Source organism: Scyliorhinus torazame, chromosome 17 (assembly GCF_047496885.1).
Source record: "Scyliorhinus torazame isolate Kashiwa2021f chromosome 17, sScyTor2.1, whole genome shotgun sequence".
Classification (NCBI taxonomy): domain Eukaryota; kingdom Metazoa; phylum Chordata; class Chondrichthyes; order Carcharhiniformes; family Scyliorhinidae; genus Scyliorhinus; species Scyliorhinus torazame.
The window spans coordinates 189,534,988-189,557,187 of NC_092723.1; the positions used below are offsets into that span (position 1 = coordinate 189,534,988).

The window sequence follows — 22,200 nt, forward strand, 5'->3', positions numbered from 1 at the left end:
GCAAGTAACTCACATCCTGACCTCCCCAAAGCCTGTCCACAAGGCACAAGTCAGGAGTGTAATGGAATACTCTCCACTTGCCTGGATGAGTGCAGCTTCAATAACACTCAAGAAGTTCAACACCATCCAGGACAAAGCAGCCCGCTTGATTGATCCCCCTTCCACAAACATCCAAACCCTCCACCACCAACAAACAGTGGCAGCCGTGTGTACCATCTACAAGATGCACTGCAGCAACTCACCAAGGCTCCTTCGACAGCACCTTCCAAACCTACGACCACTACCATCTAGAAGGACAAGAGCAGCAGATACCTCCTGGAGGTTCCCCTCCAAGTCACTCACCATCCTGACTGGGAAATATATCACCGTTCCTTCACTGTCACTGGGGCAAAATCCTGGAACTCCCTCCCTAACAGCACAGTGGGTGTACCGACACCACAAGGACTGCAGTGGTTCAAGAAGACAGCTCACCACCACCTTCTGAAGGGCAACTAGGGATGTGACATCGCAATAAAGCTGATTGGTTGGTTGGGAACATGTTCTAAATTTGAAAAACTAGAGTAATTAATTAAGTAGAGGAGTAACGTGGAGATTAGTGCATTAGCATTTAATATTTATCGGAGAAATCTAGCGCAAGGGGCTATATAGTTCATTTTAATTTGAACAAGTATTTATTTTAATGTAATTAATTAGTACTAAATTTAGTAACTATTTATTTTGACTTAAGTAATTAGTGCTATATATGTCAGTCAGCAGGGCGCAGTACTCTAACTGCGAGACGTGGGAGGTCCGTGACATGGCTGGCCCTGTTGCTCAGCAGGAAAAGGTCAAAGCACTAAAGCGCAATAGTCATACGGGACTCCATAGTTAGGAGCACTGATAGGTGCTTCTGTGGTCATGATGCCTCCCTAGTGCCCAAGTCTGGGATGTCACTGATTGGCTGCAGGGCATCCTGAAGGTGGAGAGTGATAAGGCAAAGGTCATGGTACATGTTGGTACCAATGATGTCGGTAGAAAAAGGGATAGGGTCTTGCATCAAGAATTCAGGGTATGAGGTAATCGACTAAAGGTCAGGGCCTCTTGGGTTGTAATCTCTGGATTATTCCCAGTGCCAGGCCCAGTGAGTACAGAAATAGCAGAATAGCACAGATGGATGCGTGGCTTAAGAGTTGGTGCAGGAGGGAGGGTTTTAGATTTCTCGATCACTGGGACCGTTTCTGAGGAAGGTGGGACTGGTACAAGTGGGACGATCTACATCTGAACCATCCCTGTGGGCGGGTTTGCTCATGCTGTGATGCTGTGTTGGGGGGGGGGGGGGGGGGGTCTGCATACTGTTAGCAAAATAGGGTACAGCATAAAACAGAAAAGCAATCAGTTCAGAGGGAAAACAGTGGTAGTAAATTCCAGGAGAGTAAGACAAGGCTGAATGGCCTCTATTTTAATTCCCGGAGTATTACAGGTAAAACGGATGAGTTAAGGATGAGGGTTGACACATGAAATTGTGATACAGTAGCCATGTGGTTGAGGGAGGGGCAGGATTGACAGCTTAACATCCCCAGATATAGAATCTTCAGGATGGACAGGGGAGGGAGCAAAGACGCATTGCACAATTAGTTAAGGAGTCAATTACTGCAGTCAGGAGAGATGATATCTTGGGGGTGGTGTTAAATGAAGCTTTGTGGGTAGAACTTAGGCATAAAAAAGGGACAGCCACATTGCTTGGTGTTTATTATAAACCCCTCCCCCAGATAGTCAGAGAGAAATTGAGGAGCAAATATGTGCGCAATTTTCAGAAGTGTGCAAAAATAATAATAGGGTAATTATAGTGGGTGATTTCAACTTTCCCAACATTAACTGGGATAATCATCGTGTTAAGGGTTTAGATGGAGCAGAGTTTGTAAAATGTATACAAGAGAATTGTTTAGCTCAACATGCGGAGGGTCCAACAGGGATGGTGCAGAGCTGGACCTAATTCTGGGCAATGAAGCCCGACAGGTGGTTGAGGTGATGGTGGGGGAACATTCTAGTGATAGCGACCACAACATGGTGCAATTTAAGTTTGTTATGGACAAGGAAATAGACAAATTGCAGAAAAAGGTCTTGATTGGGAGAGAGCGGACTTTAGTAAAATAAGGCAGGATCTGGCCACGGTAGATTGGAACAAGTTACTGGTGGGGAGATCTACAGAAGAGCAGTAGGGGGTGTTCAAAGAGGAAACGGGGAGGGTACAGGCCCAACATGTTCCTTCTAGGCTAATAGGAAGGAGTACAAAGCCCAGAGAACCATGGATATTCAGGAGATATTCAGGATATAATTTTTAAAAATAAATTTAGAGTACCCAATTATTTTTTTTTCCAATTAAGGGGCAATTTAGCATGTTCAATCCACCAAACCTACACATCTTTTGGGTTGTGGGGGTGAAACCCACACAGACACGGGGAGAATGCGCAAACTTCACACGGACAATGACCCAAGGCCGGGATTCAAACTCAGATCCTCAGTGCCGTAGGCTGCAGTGCTAACCACTGTGCCACGTGCTTCCCTCTATTCAGGATATAATGAGAAGGAAGAGAGAGGCTTTTAATCAGTACAAGGGGAGCAAATCAACAGAGGCCTGAGTGGAGGACAGAAAGTGCAGGATGGAGCTTCAGAAAGCAATTAGAAGAGCAAAGAGGGTATATGAGAAATCTCTAATTGGTAAAATCCCAAGATATTCTATAAGGATATCAATGGGAAGAGGTAAACTAGGAAAAATGTAGGGCCCATTAGGGACCAAGGGGGAAACTGTGGGTGGAGCCAGAGGACATCGGTAGGGTGTTAAATGAATATTTCACATCTGTCTTCACCCAAGAGAATGAGATAGATTTGGAACTCTGGGAGAGAGACTGTGAGGTTATTGAGCACATTGTCATAGGGAAGGACATGGTATTAGAAACAAAGAAGAGTAGGAGGAGGCCATTCAGCCCTTCAAGTCCGCTCCGCCATTCATTACGATCATGGCTGATCATCCAACTCAATAGCCTAATCCCACTTTCCCCCATATCATTTGATCCCCTTCACCCTAAGTGCTATATCTAACTGCTTCTTAAAACCAGACAATGTTTTGGACTCAACTACTTCCTGTGGTAACGAATTCCACAGGCCGACCACTCTCGAGTGATGAAATTTCTCCTCAACTCTGTCCTAAATGGTCTACACATATCCTCAGAATGTGAACCCAGTTCTGGACACACCCACCATCGGGAGCATCCTTCCTGCATCTACCCTGTCCAGTCCTGTTAGAATTTTATAGGTTTCTAGGAGATTCCCCCACATTCTTCTTAACTCCAACGAATACAATCCTAACCGATTCAATCTCTCCTCGTACGTCAGTCCCGCCATCCCAGGAATCAGTCTGGTAAACCTTCGCTGCTCTCCATCTATATCAGGAACATCCTTCCTCAGGTAAGACCGAAACTGCACACGATATTCCAGGTGTGGCCCTGTATAATTGCAACAAGACATCTCTGCTTCTGTACTCGAATCCTCTCGCAATGAAGGCCAGCTTATCATTTGCCTTCTTTACCGCCTGCTGCACCTTCAGTGACTGGTGTACAAGGACACCCAGGTCTCGTTGCACGACCCCTTTCCTAATTTATGGACATTCAGATAATAGTCTGTCTTCTTGTTTTTGCTACCAAAGTGGATAACCTCGCATTTATCCAAATTATACTGCATCTGGCATTCATTTGCCCACTCACTCAACTTGTCCAAATCACACTGAAGGATCTCTGCATCCTCCTCACAGCTCACCCTCCCCCCCAACTTGGTGTCATCTGCAAATTTGGAGATCTCACATTTTGTTCCCTCATCTAAATCATTAAAATATATTGTAAACAGTTGGGGTCCCAGCACCGATCCCTGCGGTACCCCCCACTAGTCACTGCCTGAAAATTTGAAAAAGACACGTTAATTCCTACTCTTTGTTTCCTGTCTGCCAACCAGTTTTCTATCCATCTCAATACACTACCCCCAATCCCATGCGCTTTAATTTTACACGCTAATCTTTTTTTGCGGGACTTTGTCAAAAGTCTTCTGAAAGTCCAAACACACCACATTCACTGTCTATAGGAGGTGTTGGCAGGCTATAAAGGGGACAAATCTCCAGGTCTGGATGAATTATGGCAGGTTGCTGTGGAAGGGAGGGATGAGATGGCAGGGGCCCTGATCCAAATTTCTAATTCTTCTCTGGCCACAGGGCAGGTGCCAGAGGGCTGGAGAACCGTGAATGTGGCCCCACTATTTAAAAAGGCTGTAGGGATAAGCCAGAGAACTACAGGCCAGTGAATCTCACGTCAGTGGTGGGGAAACTAATGGAGAAAATTCTGAAGAAGAGGCAAGGTTTGATCAGGAATAGTCAGCATGGCTTTAGTCAGAGGGAGGTCATGCCTGACAAATTTGATTGAATTTTTGAGCGTGACTAAGTGTTAGATGGGGGTAGTGCAGTTGATGCAGTTTACATGGATTTCAGCAAAGCCTTTGACAAGGTCCCACATGGGAGACTTATAAAGAAGGCAAATACACATGGGATGCAGGGGAACTTGATATTGTGGATTCAAAGCTGGCGGAGCTGTAGGAGACAGAGGGTAATGACAGGCGGCTACTTTAGTGACTGGAAGCCAGTGACCAGTGGCGTCCCACAGGGATCCGTGCTGGGTCACCTAGTATTCGTCATTTATATAAATAACTTAGATGACTATGTGGGGGGTGAGATCAGTAAGTTTGCGGATGACACAAAGATTGGCCGGGATGTTAACAGTGAGGCTGAGTGTCCTGGGTAACAGGAAGATACAGACGGGATGGTCAAATGGGCGGATAAGTGGCAGATGGAATTTAATCCTGAAAAGTTTGAGGTGTTATACTTGGGAAGGAGCAATTTGACAAGGAAATATTCAATGAATGGCACCACACTGGGAAGTCCTGAGGAACAAAGAGACCTTGGCGTGTTTGTAAATAGATCTCTGAAGATAGAAGGGCAGGTTAATAGGGGGGTGAAAGGGACACTTGCCTTTATCAATCGGGGCAGAGATTACAAAAGCAGGGAGGTCGTGTTGGAGTTGTATAGAACTTTGGTGCGGCCACAGCTGGAGCACTGTGTGCAATTCTGGTCACCACATCATAGGAAGGATGTGATTGCACTGGAGAGGGTGCAGAGGAGATTCACCAGGATGTTGCCTGGGATGGAACATTTCAGTTATGAAGAGAGGTTGGATAGGCTTGGGTTGTTTTCTCTGGAGCAGAGAAGACTGAGGGGTGACCTGATCGAGGTGGACAGGATTCTGAGGGGCATGGACAGGGTGGATAGGGAGCAGCTGTTCCCCTTAGTTGGAGGGTCGGTTACGAGGGGGACACAAGTTCAAGGTGAGGTGCGGGAGATTCAGGGGGGATTTGAGGAAACGCGTTTTACCCAGAGGGTGATGACGGTCTGGAACGCACTGCCTGGGAGGGTGGTAGCGGCGGGTCTGGAACGCACTGCCTGGGAGGGTGGTAGCGGCGGGTCTGGAACGCGCTGCCTGGGAGGGTGGGAGAGGCGGGTCTGGAACGCACTGCCTGGGAGGGTGGTAGTGGCGGGTCTGGAACGCACGGCCTGGGAGGGGGGTAGAGGCGGGTCTGGAACGCACGGCCTGGGAGGGTGGGAGAGGCGGGTCTGGAACGCACGGCCTGGGAGGGTGGTAGAGGCGGGTCTGGAACGCACGGCCTGGGAGGGGGGTAGAGGCGGGTCTGGAACGCACGGCCTGGGAGGGGGGTAGAGGCGGGTCTGGGACGCGCTGCCTGGGAGGGTGGGAGAGGCGGGTCTGGAACGCGCTGCCTGGGAGGGTGGGAGAGGCGGGTCTGGAACGCGCTGCCTGGGAGGGTGGGAGAGGCGGGTCTGGAACGCACTGCCTGGGAGGGGGGTAGAGGCGGGTCTGGAACGCACGGCCTGGGAGGGTGGTAGCGGCGGGTTGCCTCACATCCTATAGAAAAATACTGGATGAGCGCTTAGCACGTCTTAACATTCAAGGCTATGGGCCAAGTGCTGGCAAATGGGATCAGGATTGGCAGATCAGGTGCCTTTCATGTGGTGGTACAGACTTGATGGGCCGAAGGGCATTTTCTGCACTGTATCTTTGTGATTTTGTGAATAAATGCTGGCGTAACCAGCGGCACCCAAATCCCACAAATGAATTTTTTTAAACTTCATCACGCAAAGGGTGGGAGAAGTTTGGAATGATCTCCTACAAAACTTTGTGCTTGCTTTCAGGTAATAGTTTAAAACCCAAGATGGATTTTTGCTGGACATGAGTGGTAAAGGCTATGGAACCTAGGCAGCTGGATGGGGTTGAGATACAGATCAGCACACAGAGTGAGAACACAAACCCATGGGTCAAAACAGCCCACTCCTGAACCCATATTCCAGTTTATCGAATAAGAGCACAAAAGGACACCATTTGGCCCAATTAGTCTTGCTCAGTTTCCCAATTCAATTGCCCTCCAATCTTTTTTTCTTTCAAATAAATCCAATTCCCTTTTGAAAGTTACTACATCTACTTCAGCGCCCTTTCTCACACACCATCACAAATCATAACTAACTGCATAAAATAATGTCTCTGCACTTGCCTCTGCTTCTTTAAGCAACTATCTTAAATCGGTCTCTTCTGGAAATAGTTTCTCCTTATTTGGTCAATCAAAACCCTTCATTATTTTGAACACAAATTAAGTTTCTCTTCAACCTTCCCTGCTGCAAGGAGAACACCGTGGCTTTTCTAATCTTTGCATATTACTGTTCTAGTACCACCGCGGTAAATCTCCTCTGCATCCTCACTAAGGCCTGAACAATTTAAAATGGAGCCATTGTTTTGCTGACAACTACAGCAGCTAATCTGCGTATAGAGCAAGAGCTTATGAATAGCTAAGTAATCAACAATCAGTTCATCTGTGTTTGTTTATGATGGTCACTATGAAAGCAGAATAAGATCAAAAGAAAAGCAGAATTGAAAAGTGAAGGAGATGTTGGGATATCAAGATATTAGGATATTCATCTCCTTTCCTATGGTGTTTTGCAATAGGTGTGGAGTTTATTATGGACATGTGCAATTATACTATCCTGGTAATCTCCCAATCCTCACTGTCCAGAAACCCAGAACAAGCTGATTATATTACTAATATTGTCTGGTTTTGTCACTGCACCGGTCAGCCACCTTTAAACCTGCTCTTTCGATATCTAAATATTTACATCCATTGAGGCTGAAATAGTCTCATCTACTTTTCAACTCCCTCCACAATTGTGTTCTAAAAGAGAGAAAATAAAAGGCAAAGAAGTTTAGGGAAGGAGTTCCAGTCATGACGCTCCAATGGGAAGATGTACAAAAAGCCACATTTGGAAGATCGCAGAGGATATGCAAAGCTACAGAATGTTGCAGATATGGGGCGTCATTCTCCGACCCCCCGCCGGGTCGGAGAATGGCCGTAGGCCGCCGTGGATCCCGCCCCCGCCGAAGTCTCCGCTCCCGGAGATTGGGCGGGGGCGGGAATCGGGCCGCGCCGGTTGGCGGGACCCCCCGCTGGATTCTCCGGCCCGGATGGGCCGAAGTCCCGCCCAGAAATTGCCTGTCCCGCCAGCGTAAATCAAACCTGGTATTTACCGGCGGGACCAGGCGGCGTGGGCGGGCACCGGGGTCCTGGGGGGGGGGGGGGCACGGGGCGATCTGACCCCGGGGGGTGCCCCCACGGTGGCCTGGCCCGCGATCGGGGCCCACCGATCCGCGGGCGGGCCTGTGCCGTGGGGGCACTCTTTCCCTTCTGCCTCCGCTACGGCCTCCACCATGGCAGAGGCGGAAGAGACTCTCCCCACTGCGCATGCGCGGGAAACTGACAGCGGCCGCTGACGCTCCCGCGCATGCGCCGGGAAACAGACAGCGGCCGCTGACGCTCCCGCGCATGCGCCGGGAAACTGACAGCGGCCGCTGACGCTCCCGCGCATGCGCCGCATTTCCGCGCCAGCTGGCGGGGCAACAAACGCCATTTCCGCCAGCTGGCGGGGCGGAAATCCCTCCGGCGTCGGCCTAGCCCCTCAATGTTGGGGCTAGGCCGCCAAAGGTGCGGAGCATTCCGCACCTTTGGGCAGGCGCGATGCCCGTCTGATTGGCGCCGTTGGGGGAGAATTTCGCCCATGATCTGTGGGCAGCACAGTACCACAAGTGGATAGGACTGTGGCTTCACAGCGCCAGGGTCCCAGGTTCGATTCCTTGCTGGGTCACGTGCGGAGTCTGCATGTTCTCCCTGTGGCTGCGTGGGTTTCCTCCGGATGCTCTGGTTTCCTCCCACAGTCCACAGATGTGCAGGTTAGGTGTATTGGCCATGATAAATTGCCCTTAGTAACCAATAAAGGTTAGGAGGGATTGTTGGGTTACGGGGGTAGGGTGGAAGTGAGGGCTTAAGTGGGTCGGTGCAGACTCGATGGGCCGAATGGCCTCCTTCTGCACTGTATGTTCTATGAGGTGGGTAAGACCAACAAGGAGGTTGAAGAGGCGATCAATTATTTCACCTGTAATACACCAGGGAACTAAAAGTTTTTTTTAGGTCAATGAGAATGTGAGCAATTGGCAAGTAGAATTTTGTATTTGCAGGTGGCTGTATTCTGGACAAATTGGATTAATGGAGGGTGCAAGGTGGAAGGCCAAGAGGGAAGACGTGGGTGAAATCGAATCTGAAGATGGCCAAAGAATGATTGAGGCTTTCAGTAGAAGAGAGGCTACGGTAGGAATGTCAGAATTAGAAATAAACAGTATGGGTGATGGAGAAAATCTGGGGTTGTCACCCAGTTTATGGTCAAACAGGTTTTGCAAGATATGACTCTAAGTGGCGAGGGAGGGCAATGGAGTCAGTGGCATTTTTGGCAAGGGTCAAAAATGACACCTACATTCTCAGTGCTCAGTTTAAGAAGTTTGTGATCCATCCATGATTTGATGTCATACAGGAAGTCTGAAAGACCAGAAGCAGTACTTAAGTAGAGAGAAGTGGTAGCTAGTTGATTTGGACTTTGTCAACACTATATAGGGAAGCTGACCGATAGATAATTTCACGGAGGAGCAACCCTTACAATGAGAACGATTGAGAAGGTCAGTGCTGGGAATTCTGGAAGTGAAGATGCAAGGGAAGTGAAGCTTAAACAAATGCTTACATAAGAGTTTACAGCACAGCAATTCCGTCCAACTCGTCTACGTCAGCAGCTATGTTCCACACGAGCCATTTCTAACCCGTATTCACCCAATCCCATCAGCATTCTCCTCTAGTCCTCTGTGTGCTTTTCTAACTTTACCTTAAACCCACCAATGCTATCACCTCAACCACTCCCTGAAGTTGGGTGTTCCACACCCTTGGGAGAAAGAAGTTTCTCAAAACATTCTTATTGGATTTATATTGACGACTTAATGACCTCTAGTTTGGGATTATCCCACAACTAAAAACATTTTCCCTATGACAACTCTATCAAGTCCTATCAAAATCTTGACCACCTCCACTAGGCTACCTTTAGCATTCTCATCTGAGGAGAAAAGAGCATCAGCCTGTCCAGCCTTTCCCAGGAATATTCTCTCAGTTATGATATCACGTCTTGGAATGGAATTACATGGAAACAGTTGGAGTTGGGCAATCAAGGGATTTAATTCCATTCCGAGACATGATATCAGAACTGAGAGGATATTCGTGGGAAAGGGGTTGGTATGATTGTCATGGAATTCAGGAGCACTTGTTGAGTAGAAAGAGGATCAAAGGGGCAAGATATTGAAGAGGTGATCTTGAAGAGAGTGAAGGAAAAATGGAGAAAGACACTATAGTGACAGAGATGTGAACTATACTTAAAAGTGTCAATTTCAGGAGTGCCTCAAAATAAAATTCAAATAATTTAAAACATAATAATCGATATACATGTTCATGTGAACACAAGTCACATCTCTGTTACAAAACTCCTCAGGATGAAAAAAAGCATTCTTCCAAGTGCATTTGCAAGAAGACAGAGGTCTTTTAAATTATTTTATCAACATCCACCCAATAACAACCATCTCAGTTAAACTTGTAACATTTTGCTCTAGAAAATGTTTCGTGCTGGCATTAACGACACTATCGGCTCAAATCAAACTGACGCTGTTTTCACACATTTCCTCAGTGGAATGTAGCTGGCTTACGGAGGTTAGAAAACGCATTGTACCTGAACTGCATGTCCTTTGACATCGAAATAAATGGTCATGTTGCCTTTGAGGCTTTCCACGATAGCTTCCTCCAAGGTTGGGACTTTCTCATTTGGAAAATATTTGCTGCACGGAACAGAACACAAATCATATTAGAAATGGAAGGTTTACAAAATAAATGTAACCTTGAGCATTTTAAAATCTGTTCAAAAACAGGCTCATTGCTTAGAAATAAAGTTTATTTTAATGGAAAACAATATTTACGTATTCACTATGAGTTTTAAAGAGTACAAGAGCATGGAATCTAGTGTCATTCAACAATTAATGTTTTAAAGAAACAATGGAAAACTGCTAAAATTATTTGATTTTTTGATGTATTTTTAAAATAACCTTTCTGCTGTCACTCACTGACCTAATCTATTCACACAGCGCTTTCTAATCGTACAGGTCAGCAGCAAATATGAACAGAAGTAATTAATATATATTTTCAAACAATAAGAAAACTAAGAGACAAACAGAGATGGGCAGAAATTAGGCTCTGGCAGTAAAAAAAAGTAACACCTTATTTTTTTCAAATTTTAGAAGTCGTCTAATTCAGTGTGAACAAAAAAGAATTCAATCATTTAGAAACATCGGAATTAGGAGCAGACGTAGGCAATTCAGCCCCTCGAGCCCGCTCCGCCATCCAATCAGATCCTGGCTGATCTCTTCCTGGTCTCAAATCCACCTCCCCACCTGTTCCCCATTTCCCGTTAACCCGTTTTTTAAAATCAGAAATATATCTATCTCCCTCTTGAAACCATTTAATGACTCAGATTCCACCGCACTATGGGGCAGCGAGTTCCACAAATTCACCACCCTCTGCGAGAAGTAGTTCCTCCTCATCTCAGTTCTAAATCTACCGCAGCTCAACCTATATCTGTGACCTCTCGTTCTAGATTGCTCCACAAGGGGGAACATTTGATCTACGTTTACTTTATCAATCCCTTTTAGTATTTTATACACCTCGATTAGATCCCCTCTCATCCTTCTAAACTCCAGCGAGTATAAGCCCAAACTGTTTAATCTCTCCTCGTACATCAACCCTTTCATCCCTGGAACCAATCTGGTGAACCTCCCCTGAACTGCCTCCAATGCCACCACATCCTTCCTCAAATAAGGAGACCAAAACTGGACACAATACTCCAGATGTGGTCTCACCCACACTTTATACAATTGCAACAACACTTCTCTACTTTTATACTCCAGTTCTTTTGCAATAAACGCAAACATTCCATTAGCTTTTATTACATGCTGTACCTGCACATCGACTTTCTGCGACTCATGAACAAAGACAACCAGATCCCTCTGCCCTGATGCATTTTGAATCTGCTTTCCATTTACATAATAATTTGCCTGACTATTTTTCGGCCAAAATAGGTAACCTCACACTTATCCACATTAAACTCCATCCGCCACATTGTGGCCCAATCTCCTAACCTATCTCTATCAGTCTGTAAAATCTGTATCTCCTCTTCACTGCCTGCTTTCCCACCTATTTTAGTCTCATCTGCAAATGTTGCTATGTTACAATCTGTCGCTGCTTGCAGATCATTTATAAAGATTACAAATAGTTGAGGTCCAAGGGCTGACCCCTGCGGCACCCCGCTAGTTACAGTTCACCATGTTTAGTCAAGGGTCCCAATTTACCACAGATGTCAAAGTGTCCTGCTAAGTGTATAAGGGTATTTCTAGATGTATTTATAACTATTTGATTGAGACAGTAGTTCTTTGTAAGTGTGCCTACATGACCGTTGTATTTTAAATGTACTGAGTCAGCTTCAGCACCTTTGCTCCAACCCAATTCATTAAATGTTACTCAGTTTATAAAGTGGCCCAAGGATTTTGGCTGCTGTTTAAGGCAGATTTACACCCAGCCCAATGCTGCTCCATGTGCTGTCAAACCCATGAGGTGTGGGACAGCCTCAGTGAGGCGTTCCCTTATCCACAAATGAGTCAGAATACAACTTTGTAATTATAATGGAATTTCACTGTACTGCAGAAACTGATTGGAGTCCAATATAATCACACCTTTATCCATATTTCAGATCAGATTGTGACCAAATGAGTCCCAGAGAATTTTCACATTTATTTCTTTATTCGTTCCCGGGGTGTGGCTGTCGCTGGCTTGGCCAGCATTTACATTTATTTCTTTATTCGTTCCCGGGGTGTGGCTGTCGCTTGGCTTGGCATTTGTTGCCCATTCCTAATTACCTTTAAATTGAGTGTCTCACTTTGAGGGCAGTCAACCCCATTTCTGCGGATCTGGAGTTTCATGTAGGCCAGACCAGGTAAGGATGGCAGGTTTAGTGAACCAGATTTTTTTTTTATAACAATAGATGATAGTTTTGTGGTCACCATTGCGGAGATAGCTTTTAATTCCAGACTAATTCATTGCATTTAAATTCCTCCAGGTGCCCGGGTGGGATTTGAACCCATGTCCCCACAGCATTAGCCCTGGTCTCTGCATTACTAGCCTCGTGACAGCACCTCCTCCCCATATTTTACTGCAGTTCTTCAAGGTGTCACAATCCAAATCTTTGTATGGAATGCAATCAAATAAAAACAATGCATTTATCGCGACTGCAGGAAGGACATTAACGGGCAGTTTTTTCAAACCGTACAGTGCAGCAACACTCCTGAAATAATAGCACATTAAAGAATATAGTCTAATTCTTACAGATTGGGAAATCTATGGGCAGCAAATGTAAAACTGTATTTTTGTCACTATAATCAGTGTGGGGAACATTCTGATTACATACTGCAGTCTGTGCTTGGCTGCCGGGTTAAGTTTTCGGACCTCTTCGAAAGTTATGTGATCAAGAGAACCGATACCATCAGTTGTGCGATCCACAGTACGATCGTGCATCAGAATAGGGAAACCATCTGAAGTGAACTCGAGATCCAGCTCCACACCAGTAGCATGATGTTCAGCAGCCTAGACGAGGAGCGAGAACAGGACGTCTCACAGTATTCGTTAGCTTATTACACGGCACAGTGGCCAAATAGAGAGTCTTGATGCAATGTTGCCATCGTACATAATGTAAATTTAACCTAGACTATCATACAACCTCTAAATAACATTGATCATTCTCTTCCTAGCATGGAGGCTTTACTGCAACTGATTATAGCAATTTCCACCAAAAACATTTGAAATGGAACTGTGGAAATATTTTTCAAACTTTTAAAAGCCAATGGCCAAGCTCTTTGCCACCACTGCTTTGGTTCAATGCTTATTTTCTCTGAATGCACCTTGGTAATCAATAAAACAAACATCTTGGCTTTTCTTTTATAAATTCGGAACATAAATGAATAAATGGAAGTTGATATCATTGTTGAGTTGCAGCTAACTCGGAGAAACAGCAGCTACAACTCGAATAATTACTTTGAGCTGCATAGTTCTGAACCAATTAAAAACCTGCACTATAGGCCTCACACACTTCGGGCAGAAATATTACGGGTGGGGGCGGGGAAGAGATGGCCCGCATCCAGCTAATGGAACCAACATCAACATGGACCTACCTACTACACACTATCCTGCCCTGCAGCCAGAATGTGATCATCCAACTGGCCGGCCTTTCCATCAGCCTGGCAGTGCTAACAGTGCATTAGTGCAGGCTGGCGGGACTGCGGGCAGGAAGGTGCCACCCATGGAATCCAGAGGGTCCACGGCGGGGAGTGTTTGAGCAGATATGGGAGGGGGGCCCCAAGGATGGTGTTTAATTGAGCAAGCGGATAGGAGTGGGGGCTCTATTTTACTTGGCACACCTCCTGACCGCAGAGGGAGACCCCCAGAGATTGAACCCCCCCCCTTTGTAATTTTATTTAAATGTCCTGCCCACTCCCAGCTGACTGCCCATGCCAATTGTTTTAGGGTGCGGGCAGCATTTGATCAGGGTCTGCTGCCTTGGTAACAAGCCCAATTAACCCCTGATTATTTATTTAAGTATGACGGCTAGGCTGCAAATGCCAACGTCCGCCCGTGCCCCTGTACGATGCGGGAAATCTTAGGGGTGGGCGAGGTGGTGTTGGGGTGGACACAATCCCCCCCCCCCCCCGCAAAAAAAAACATTGCCAACAGGGACATGTTACATGCAGTCCTTAGTGGGAGGTTCAGCGGAACAACCTCAGTGGATATCCTCCCTTTAGTGCAAAAGGAATGGAATATTATAGGCAAAACTCATGCAATAAGCAGCTCATTGAGGCGGTGACTTTTAAGATTCTCCTTAAAAATCTACCTCTGACCAATTTTAGGGGCTGGTTTAGCACAGTGGGCAAAACAGCTGGCTTGTAATGCAGAACAATGCCAGCAGCGCGGGTTCAATTCCCGTACCAGCCTCCCCGAAAAGGCGCCGGAATGTGGCGACTAGGGGCTTTTCACAGCGATTATTATTATTGGGTCAACACCCTCAAAGGTCAATCTAATTTTGAAATGAAATGAAATGAAAATTGCTTATTGTCACAAGTAGGCTTCAAATGAAGTTACTGTGAAAAGCCCCTAGTCGCCACATTGCGGCGCCTGTTCGGGGAGGTTGTTACGGGAAATGAACCGTGCTGCTGGCCTATCTTGGTCTGCTTTCAAAGCCAGCGATTTAGCCCTGTGCTAAACCAGCCCCTATCTGACTATGCTGTCTGTACTGCCACGGCATGTTTTACCAAGTGAAATTTGCTATTTAAATGAGAGTTATTGCATGCCTGGACCTGCTGGGCAAAGGAATCCTGTCTCGAAACTTCATATTTGAATGATCACTCATTTAAAAATGTTAATTTCAAACGAATGCAATTATTTTGTTTTGTAACCACTTTTTTCCAATTCTGTTCCAGGCCAGTAGTTGGGAGACAAGAGGAAATGTTTAAAATTAATTTATAGGATGCAGGCATTGCTGGCCAGGCCAGCATTCATTGGCCACCCTAATTGCCCTCGAGAAGGTGGTGGTGAGCTACCTTCTTGAATCACTGAAGCCCATGTGCTGGTGGGGCACCCACAGTGCTTCCCTAATGAGAAGGGAATAGTTGACGGGCTGGTTTTGCCCAGTTGGCTGGACAGCTGGTTTGTGATGCAGAGCGAGGCCAGCAGCGTGGGTTCAATTCCCGTACCAGCTGAGGTTCAACCTTGCCCCTCGTCTGAGGTGTGGTGATCCTCAGGTTAAATCACCACCAGTCAGCTCTCCCCCTCAAAGGAGAAAGCAGCCTATGGTCAGCTGGAACTATGGCAACTATATATAAGAGAGGGAGTTCCAAACTTTTAACCAATAATTCATCTTATTTCTCCCTCGTTCTTTGAAGAAGTAACTGTTTGGTTTCTTTTCACACTGGAACTAATGAGATATGGAACTCTTGTGATGCTGAAGTCATCTCAAGCATTCGTGCATCTCACGAAACTTTAATAAGCTTTCTTGAAATAAGAAATCAGTATATTTTGAAGTCAGAATAATCAAGATGGTTTTAAGTTGAAACACTCTGGAGGTTTAAAGTTCTTACTTTATAGATAAATACTTCTTTAAAGTTTTCTATATGGACATTTTTCCCCTCAGCACTGGAACAGGTTAACTGGTGATAAACAAAATCTGACCATACGTGTTTATCACACAAAGGAAATACGAGGCAGCAAGCAACTCAATACGCAACAGAAATGAGAACAAGTTGGACAAATCGCCTACCAAATTAACATCGATTGTAATAGTAAAAGACTCCCAGAGAAACGGTCTAAGATGCAGCATACCTGCTAGCTAAAACCTATTGCAGCACCCATGGTTAGACATCACACAAAAACCGTAACTCGATTCAGTTGAGTCAAGTGGACAGAGGACTTTCTTGTATCTTTCATGTACAAGGTGCATTTTAACTCCAACTCATAATTAGCTAACACGATAACCATTCGTGTGGGTCTGTCTAACAAATCCCACACAGACTGCTCATTGTATGGGAGTTCTGTGGCAGGGCTGCTGCATAAGTACATGAGAAATAGGAGTCGATCACATGGCAAACTGAGCCTGCCCAGCCATTCAGTACAATTGTGGCTGATGTTGGCTTCTACTCCACCCCCCCCCCCCCCCCCCCCCCAATACCCCTTCATTTCCTGAGACACCAAAAGTCAGTCTATCTCAGCCGTAAAAATATTCAGCGATAAAGCACCCACAACCCTCCGACGTGGCAAATTCCAAAGATTCATAACCCTTTAAGTGAAGAACTTTCTCCTCATCTCAGTCCTGAATGATCAGCGCTTATTCTGGAGACTGTTCCCACGCACACACCCCCGCCCCGTTTTTAGATTCCCCGACCAGCGGGGACAACCTCTCAGTGTCCCCGTGTCAAATCTCCTCAGATTAGTGACTGTTTGTTTCAATTAGATCACCTCTCGCTCTTCCAAATAAGGACAGGGTGCGCCCTCCGAGGACTGGGCGCTCCCTCCGAGGACTGGGCGCGCCCTCCGAGGGCTGGGCGCTCCCTCCGAGGACTGGGCGCGCCCTCCGAGGACTGGGCGTGCCTTCCGAGGGCTGGGCGCTCCCTCCGAGGGCTGGGCGCGCCCTCCGAGGACTGGGCGTGCCCTCCGAGGGCTGGGCGCTCCCTCCGAGGACCGGGCGTGCCCTCCGAGGACCGGGCGTGCCCTCCGAGGACTGGGCGCGCCCGCCGAGGGCTGGGCGCACCCTCAGAGGACCGGGCGTGCCCTCCGAGGACTGGGCGCTCCCTCCGAGGACTGGGCGCTCCCTCCGAGGACTGGGCGCTCCCTCCGAGGACTGGGCGTGCCCTCCGAGGGCTGGGCGCGCCCTCCGAGGACTGGGCGTGCCCTCCGAGGGCTGGGCGCTCCCTCCGAGGACTGGGCGCGCCCTCACCCTCAGTAGACCGGGCACTCCAGGGTGTCCCACACAGCCAGATCCCAGTCAGGGCAGTGAAAGCAGTCTGAAGTTGGTGTTAGTGGAGCAGCTGAATGGAGGTTCCTCATTCTGAGGTTCCCTCCCTCCGGCTGAGGGTCCCTCCCTCCGGCTGAGGGTCCCTCCCTCCGGCTGAGGGTCCCTCCCTCCGGCTGAGGGTCACTCCCTCCCTCCCTCCCTCCGGCTGAGGGTCCCTCCCTCCCTCCCTCCGGCTGAGGGTCCCTCCCTCCCTCCCTCCGGCTGAGGGTCCCTCCCTCCCTCCCTCCGGCTGAGGGTCCCTCCCTCCGGCTGAGGGTCCCTCCCTCCGGCTGAGGGTCACTCCCTCCCTCCCTCCGGCTGAGGGTCCCTCCCTCCGGCTGAGGGTCACTCCCTCCCTCCCTCCCTCCCTCCGGCTGAGGGTCACTCCCTCCCTCCCTCCGGCTGAGGGTCCCTCCCTCCGGCTGAGGGTCACTCCCTCCCTCCCTCCGGCTGAGGGTCCCTCCCTCCGGCTGAGGGTCACTCCCTCCCTCCCTCCGGCTGAGGGTCACTCACCTTCCTGATGGCCCCCAGTGTGTTCTCAGGAGCATCATAGCCGCCGCCGCGGTGGGCGACGATGGAGAGGCGGCCATTGGGGCGCAGCACCTGCTGGGCCACCTCGGGCGGCACGGCCGGGTAGCGGAGCACTTGCACGGCCAGGCACAGGCCGAGCACCAGCACCGGGAAGTAGACGGGGTGGCAGACACTCACCACCAGCAGCGCGACCAGCGCCAGCATCAGCAGGAAGCCGGCCACCACCGTCACATCCATCCCGCCGCCTCGCCGCCTCACAGCCCCGCGCCCGCACTCAGCCCCGCCCCCGGCCCCGCCCCCGCACTCAGCCCCGCCCCCGGCCCCGCCCCCGCACTCAGCCCCGCCCCCGGCCACAGAGCCCCGCCCCCGGCCCCGCCCACCACCGTCACATCCATCCCGCCGCCGCCTCGCCGCCTCACAGCCCCGCGCCCGCACTCAGCCCCGCCCCCGGCCCCGCCCCCGGCCACCACCGTCACATCCATCCCGCCGCCTCACCGCCTCACAGCCCCGAGCCCGCACTCAGCCCCGAGCCCAGAGCCCCGCCCACACAGCCCCGCCCCCGGCCCCGCCCCGAGCCCACACAGCCCCGCCCCCGGCCACCACCGTCACATCCATCCCGCCGGCCGCACTCACCGCCTCACAGCCCCGCGCCCGCACTCAGCCCCGAGCCCCGCCCCCCGCCCACACAGCCCCGCCCCCCGCCCACACAGCCCCGCCCCCGCCCCCGCCCCCGGCCACCACCGTCACATCCATCCCGCCGGCCGCACTCACCGCCTCACAGCCCCGAGCCCGCACTCGGCCCCGCCCCCGGCCACCACCGTCACATCCATCCCGCCGCACTCACCGCCTCACAGCCCCGAGCCCGCACTCAGCCCCGCCCCCGGCCCACACAGCCCCGCCCCTTGCCCCGCCCCGAGCCCGCACTCAGCCCCGCCCCCGCCCACACAGCCCCGCCCCCGGCTCCGCCCCGAGCCCGCACTCAGCCCCGCCCCCGGCCACCACCGTCACATCCATCCGGCCGCACTCACCGCCTCACAGCCCCGCGCCCGCACTCAGCCCCGCCCCCCCGCCCACACAGCCCCGCCCCCGAGCCCGCACTCAGCCCCGCCCCCGGCCACTCAGCCCCGCCCCCCGCCCACAGCCCCGCCCCCCGCCCACACAGCCCCGCCCCCGGCCACTCACCCCGCCCACAGCCCCGCCCCCCGCCCACACAGCCCCCCCCCCGGCCACCAGCCCCACCCCCCCAACTCTGTCTCCCGGGCGAAGCTGCTGCTGGGCCAGAGCCCGGGACTTCATAGATTAGCATAGAATTTACACAGAATTTACACAGAATTTACAGAGCAGGAGGCCCTTCGGCCCATCGAGTCTGCACCGGCTCTTGGAAAGAGCACCCTACCCAAACCCACACCTCCACCCTATCCCCGTAACCCAGTAGCCCCACCCAACACTAAGGGCAATTTTGGACACTAAGGGCAATTTAGCATGGCCAATCCACCTAACCTGCACATCTTTGGACTGTGGGAGGAAACCGGAACACCCGGAGTGTCATGATATTCAAACACACACATCATGATGGACACACCAACAGGCAAATCAGAGCACACAACACCACAACCAATCACAGACAAGAACACCAACCACATAAAAAGCACGAGCACGACACCTGGAGGTCAGTAGGTCTGGGGATAAAGAAACAGGGAAGAGCTGTTACAACACCACAAGCAGGGAGCCCCCCACGTGCAGAGTGCAAAGACCAAACTGTAAATAGTAAGTTTAAATAAAGAAGCGTTGTACCATATGCAACTGTGTTGGCTCATCTGTGTGTCAGAACACCCAACACCACATGGTACAGGAGTGGATCGATACCTGCCTACTAACCTGCCATTCTGGACATGGACCACACCGACAAACCGCAGCCAATGCAAGTCGCGGGGAACCTAGGTACCAACTGGAAGCTCTACAGGCAGCGATTTGACCTGTACATCCGTGCCACCGAAAAACAGAATGCCTCGGATGACACGAAGATTGCAATGCTCCTCTTCTACGCAGGTCCGCACGCCACCAACGTCTTCAGCTCACTGGTGTTCGAAGAAGGCGAAAACCAATCCAAATATGACACGGTCATCCTCAAACTGGACCAGCACTTTCAAGTTGAAGTAAATGAAAGTTTTGAAAGATACCTCTTTCAGCAACGCCTGCAAGGTAAGGAGGAGCTTTTTCAACCCTTCTTGACGCACCTCCGGATTCTAGCGCAGTCCTGCGGTTACGGCACCACCACAGAGTCCATGATCAGGGACCAGATTGTTTTTGGCGTTGCCTCTAGTGACCTACGCCAGCAGCTTCTTAAAATGAAAAGCCTCACCTTAGCGTCTGCTGTGGAAGCCTGGGTCCTCCACGAAAATGCTACCTGCCGTTTTGCCCGATTTCAGGCGTCCGAGTTGGCACGGAGGGGGTCCCCAGCCGTCGAATCGGCAAGCCAGGCCGCCCACGACGTCGAACGCATCCAGGCCGTCGATTACTTCCCGACCCACGGCCCGGACGACAGCGGCCGCTTCCCGCGCTTTTCGCGGTCTCCCGCGCAGGTGCGCGCCAAAAATAACGGCCACAACGAGGGACGCACTGCGCAGGCGCGCCCACCGCAAGATCGCACTGCGCATGCGCAGTGGCGCAACGAACGCCGTGACGTCATGACGTGCGGCAATTGTGGAGCTCTACATTTAAAAGGGCAATGTCCTGCAAAAAACCGACAGTGCCTCAGATGTGGCAAGATGGGCCACTACGCTGCCCACTGTCGTGCGGCTCAACCCATGGATCCGGCGCATCCTCGACAATCTCGCAGACAAGTCAGGACCGTCCAGCCCACGCATCAAGACTTCCAGTTAAGTGATGCAGATGACCAGGATGCCTTCCGCGTTTCCGTCATTGATGTCAACAAGGTCAATGCCATCAATCCAGCCGATGAGTGGTGTGCCACCCTGACGGTCAACCCGAACTCGTCGCAAGCCCATTAGACTGGACTTATAATACCGTTCATATGTTTAACAAGTTGCACAATTTTACATGATAACCTGTTGTTGTTTATCGTTCCAGATGTCGTCTGACTGGACAACTGTTCAAGTTTTTTTTTCTTCTTCTCTCGTTCGCATTTATGTTATGTTATGGTACAACTTGGTTCATGTGACGCACCCGACATCGCCCCATGTACATAGTTCCGTCATATGCACATGCTGCACACGACACACACACACTCTTAGATGTACTCACGACACGATCATATTTATTACCACGTAGGCACATATCTTTGTAAAAAGGGGGGATGTCATGATATTCAAACACACACATCATGATGGACACACCAACAGGCAAATCAGAGTACACAACACCACAACCAATCACAGACAAGAACACCAACCACATAAAAAGCACGAGCACGACACCTGGTGGTCAGTAGGTCTGGGGAGAAGGGAACAAGAAAGAGCTGTTAAAACATCACAAGCAGGGAACCCCCATGTGCAGAGTGCAAAGACCAAACTGTAAATAGTAAGTTTAAATAAAATAGCGTTGTACCATATACAACCGTGTTGGCTCATCTGTGTGTCAGAACACCCAACACCACACGGAGGAAACCCACGCAGACACGGGGGAACGTGCAGACTCCGCACAGACAGTGACCCAAGCCGGAATTGAACCGTGCTGCTGGCCTGCCTGGGTCTGCTTTCAAAGCCAGCGATTTAGCCCTGTGCTAAACAAGCCCCTGACTGCGCCATGGGACAGACAATAACACCCCAGTGATTATTGACCACAAAGCCACGTTACAATTGGGAGATTTGGCAGATTCTCAGCTTTCCGATGCCGGGAACGCAGAAAGCAGTCGGGTGGAGAATCGCGGGCCATGGAAGTCCAGGTTTGCGCCCGGCGCCGATTCCGACCCCCTGTTCGGCTCCCTCACTGGCAGTGATATCGATGTTTGTGCCCCGCGCCGGCAGATTGATGCAAAACCGTCACTTGCATGGGTTTCAATATCATCAGCAGCTTGGACACTTCATGCCCCACCCCCGAGTGACACTGTACCCCTTTCAGGCGGAGGTCACACGGGTCAGAATTAGAGCAAATGTTTAGAAGTGGGGCCTGGGCGCCATGGCTGCAGAGCTGGAGGGGGAGCTGGAGGCTAAAACACACTGACTGGCATCCTGGGGTGGCTGCCTGGGCCGAGCAGCGGGTGCCCAGTCAGTGGAGAGGAAGCAGGGGATCAGCAGAGCTCCCCCCAGCCAGAAGACACTTGCACCGTGGCCTTTGGAATCCTCCCTGGCTCTCTGCCCCTCTCAGGGCAGAGGCCTCACCAGTGACCCCCACCCCTCAGGATCACCAGCTGGCTCCTCCTGCTGAGACTGGCAGCACTGACTGCCTCTGCCACCACCTCCCAGGCAGTGTTCAGGAGGGTGGGCTTGAGTCTGCAGCCCACCCTGGGGAAGAGGGTGTCCATCCGCTCCACATTGGCATGGAGCTGTGGGACCCCCTCGAACTCCTGAACACAG

At 50.3% G+C, this 22,200-nt stretch overlaps 1 protein-coding gene across 3 annotated transcripts in view; it reads right to left on the reverse strand.

Annotated features, from left to right (window-relative positions):
* The window catches only part of gde1 (glycerophosphodiester phosphodiesterase 1), a 48,361-nt gene extending 30,425 nt beyond the window's left edge, over window positions 1–17,936 (reverse strand). For all 3 annotated transcript variants that reach the window (XR_011935898.1, XR_011935897.1, XM_072481879.1), the window contains exons 1-3: window positions 17,648–17,936; window positions 13,007–13,182; window positions 10,226–10,331 (exon numbers count right to left, since the gene is read on the reverse strand). Coding sequence is in view for 1 of the 3 variants with exons in the window: in XM_072481879.1 (XP_072337980.1) it covers window positions 10,226–10,331; window positions 13,007–13,182; window positions 17,648–17,902 (537 nt within the window). In the remaining 2 variants the exon portion in view is untranslated. The remainder of the gene's footprint in view (window positions 1–10,225; window positions 10,332–13,006; window positions 13,183–17,647) is intronic.
* Window positions 17,937–22,200: the final 4,264 nt, after the last annotated feature.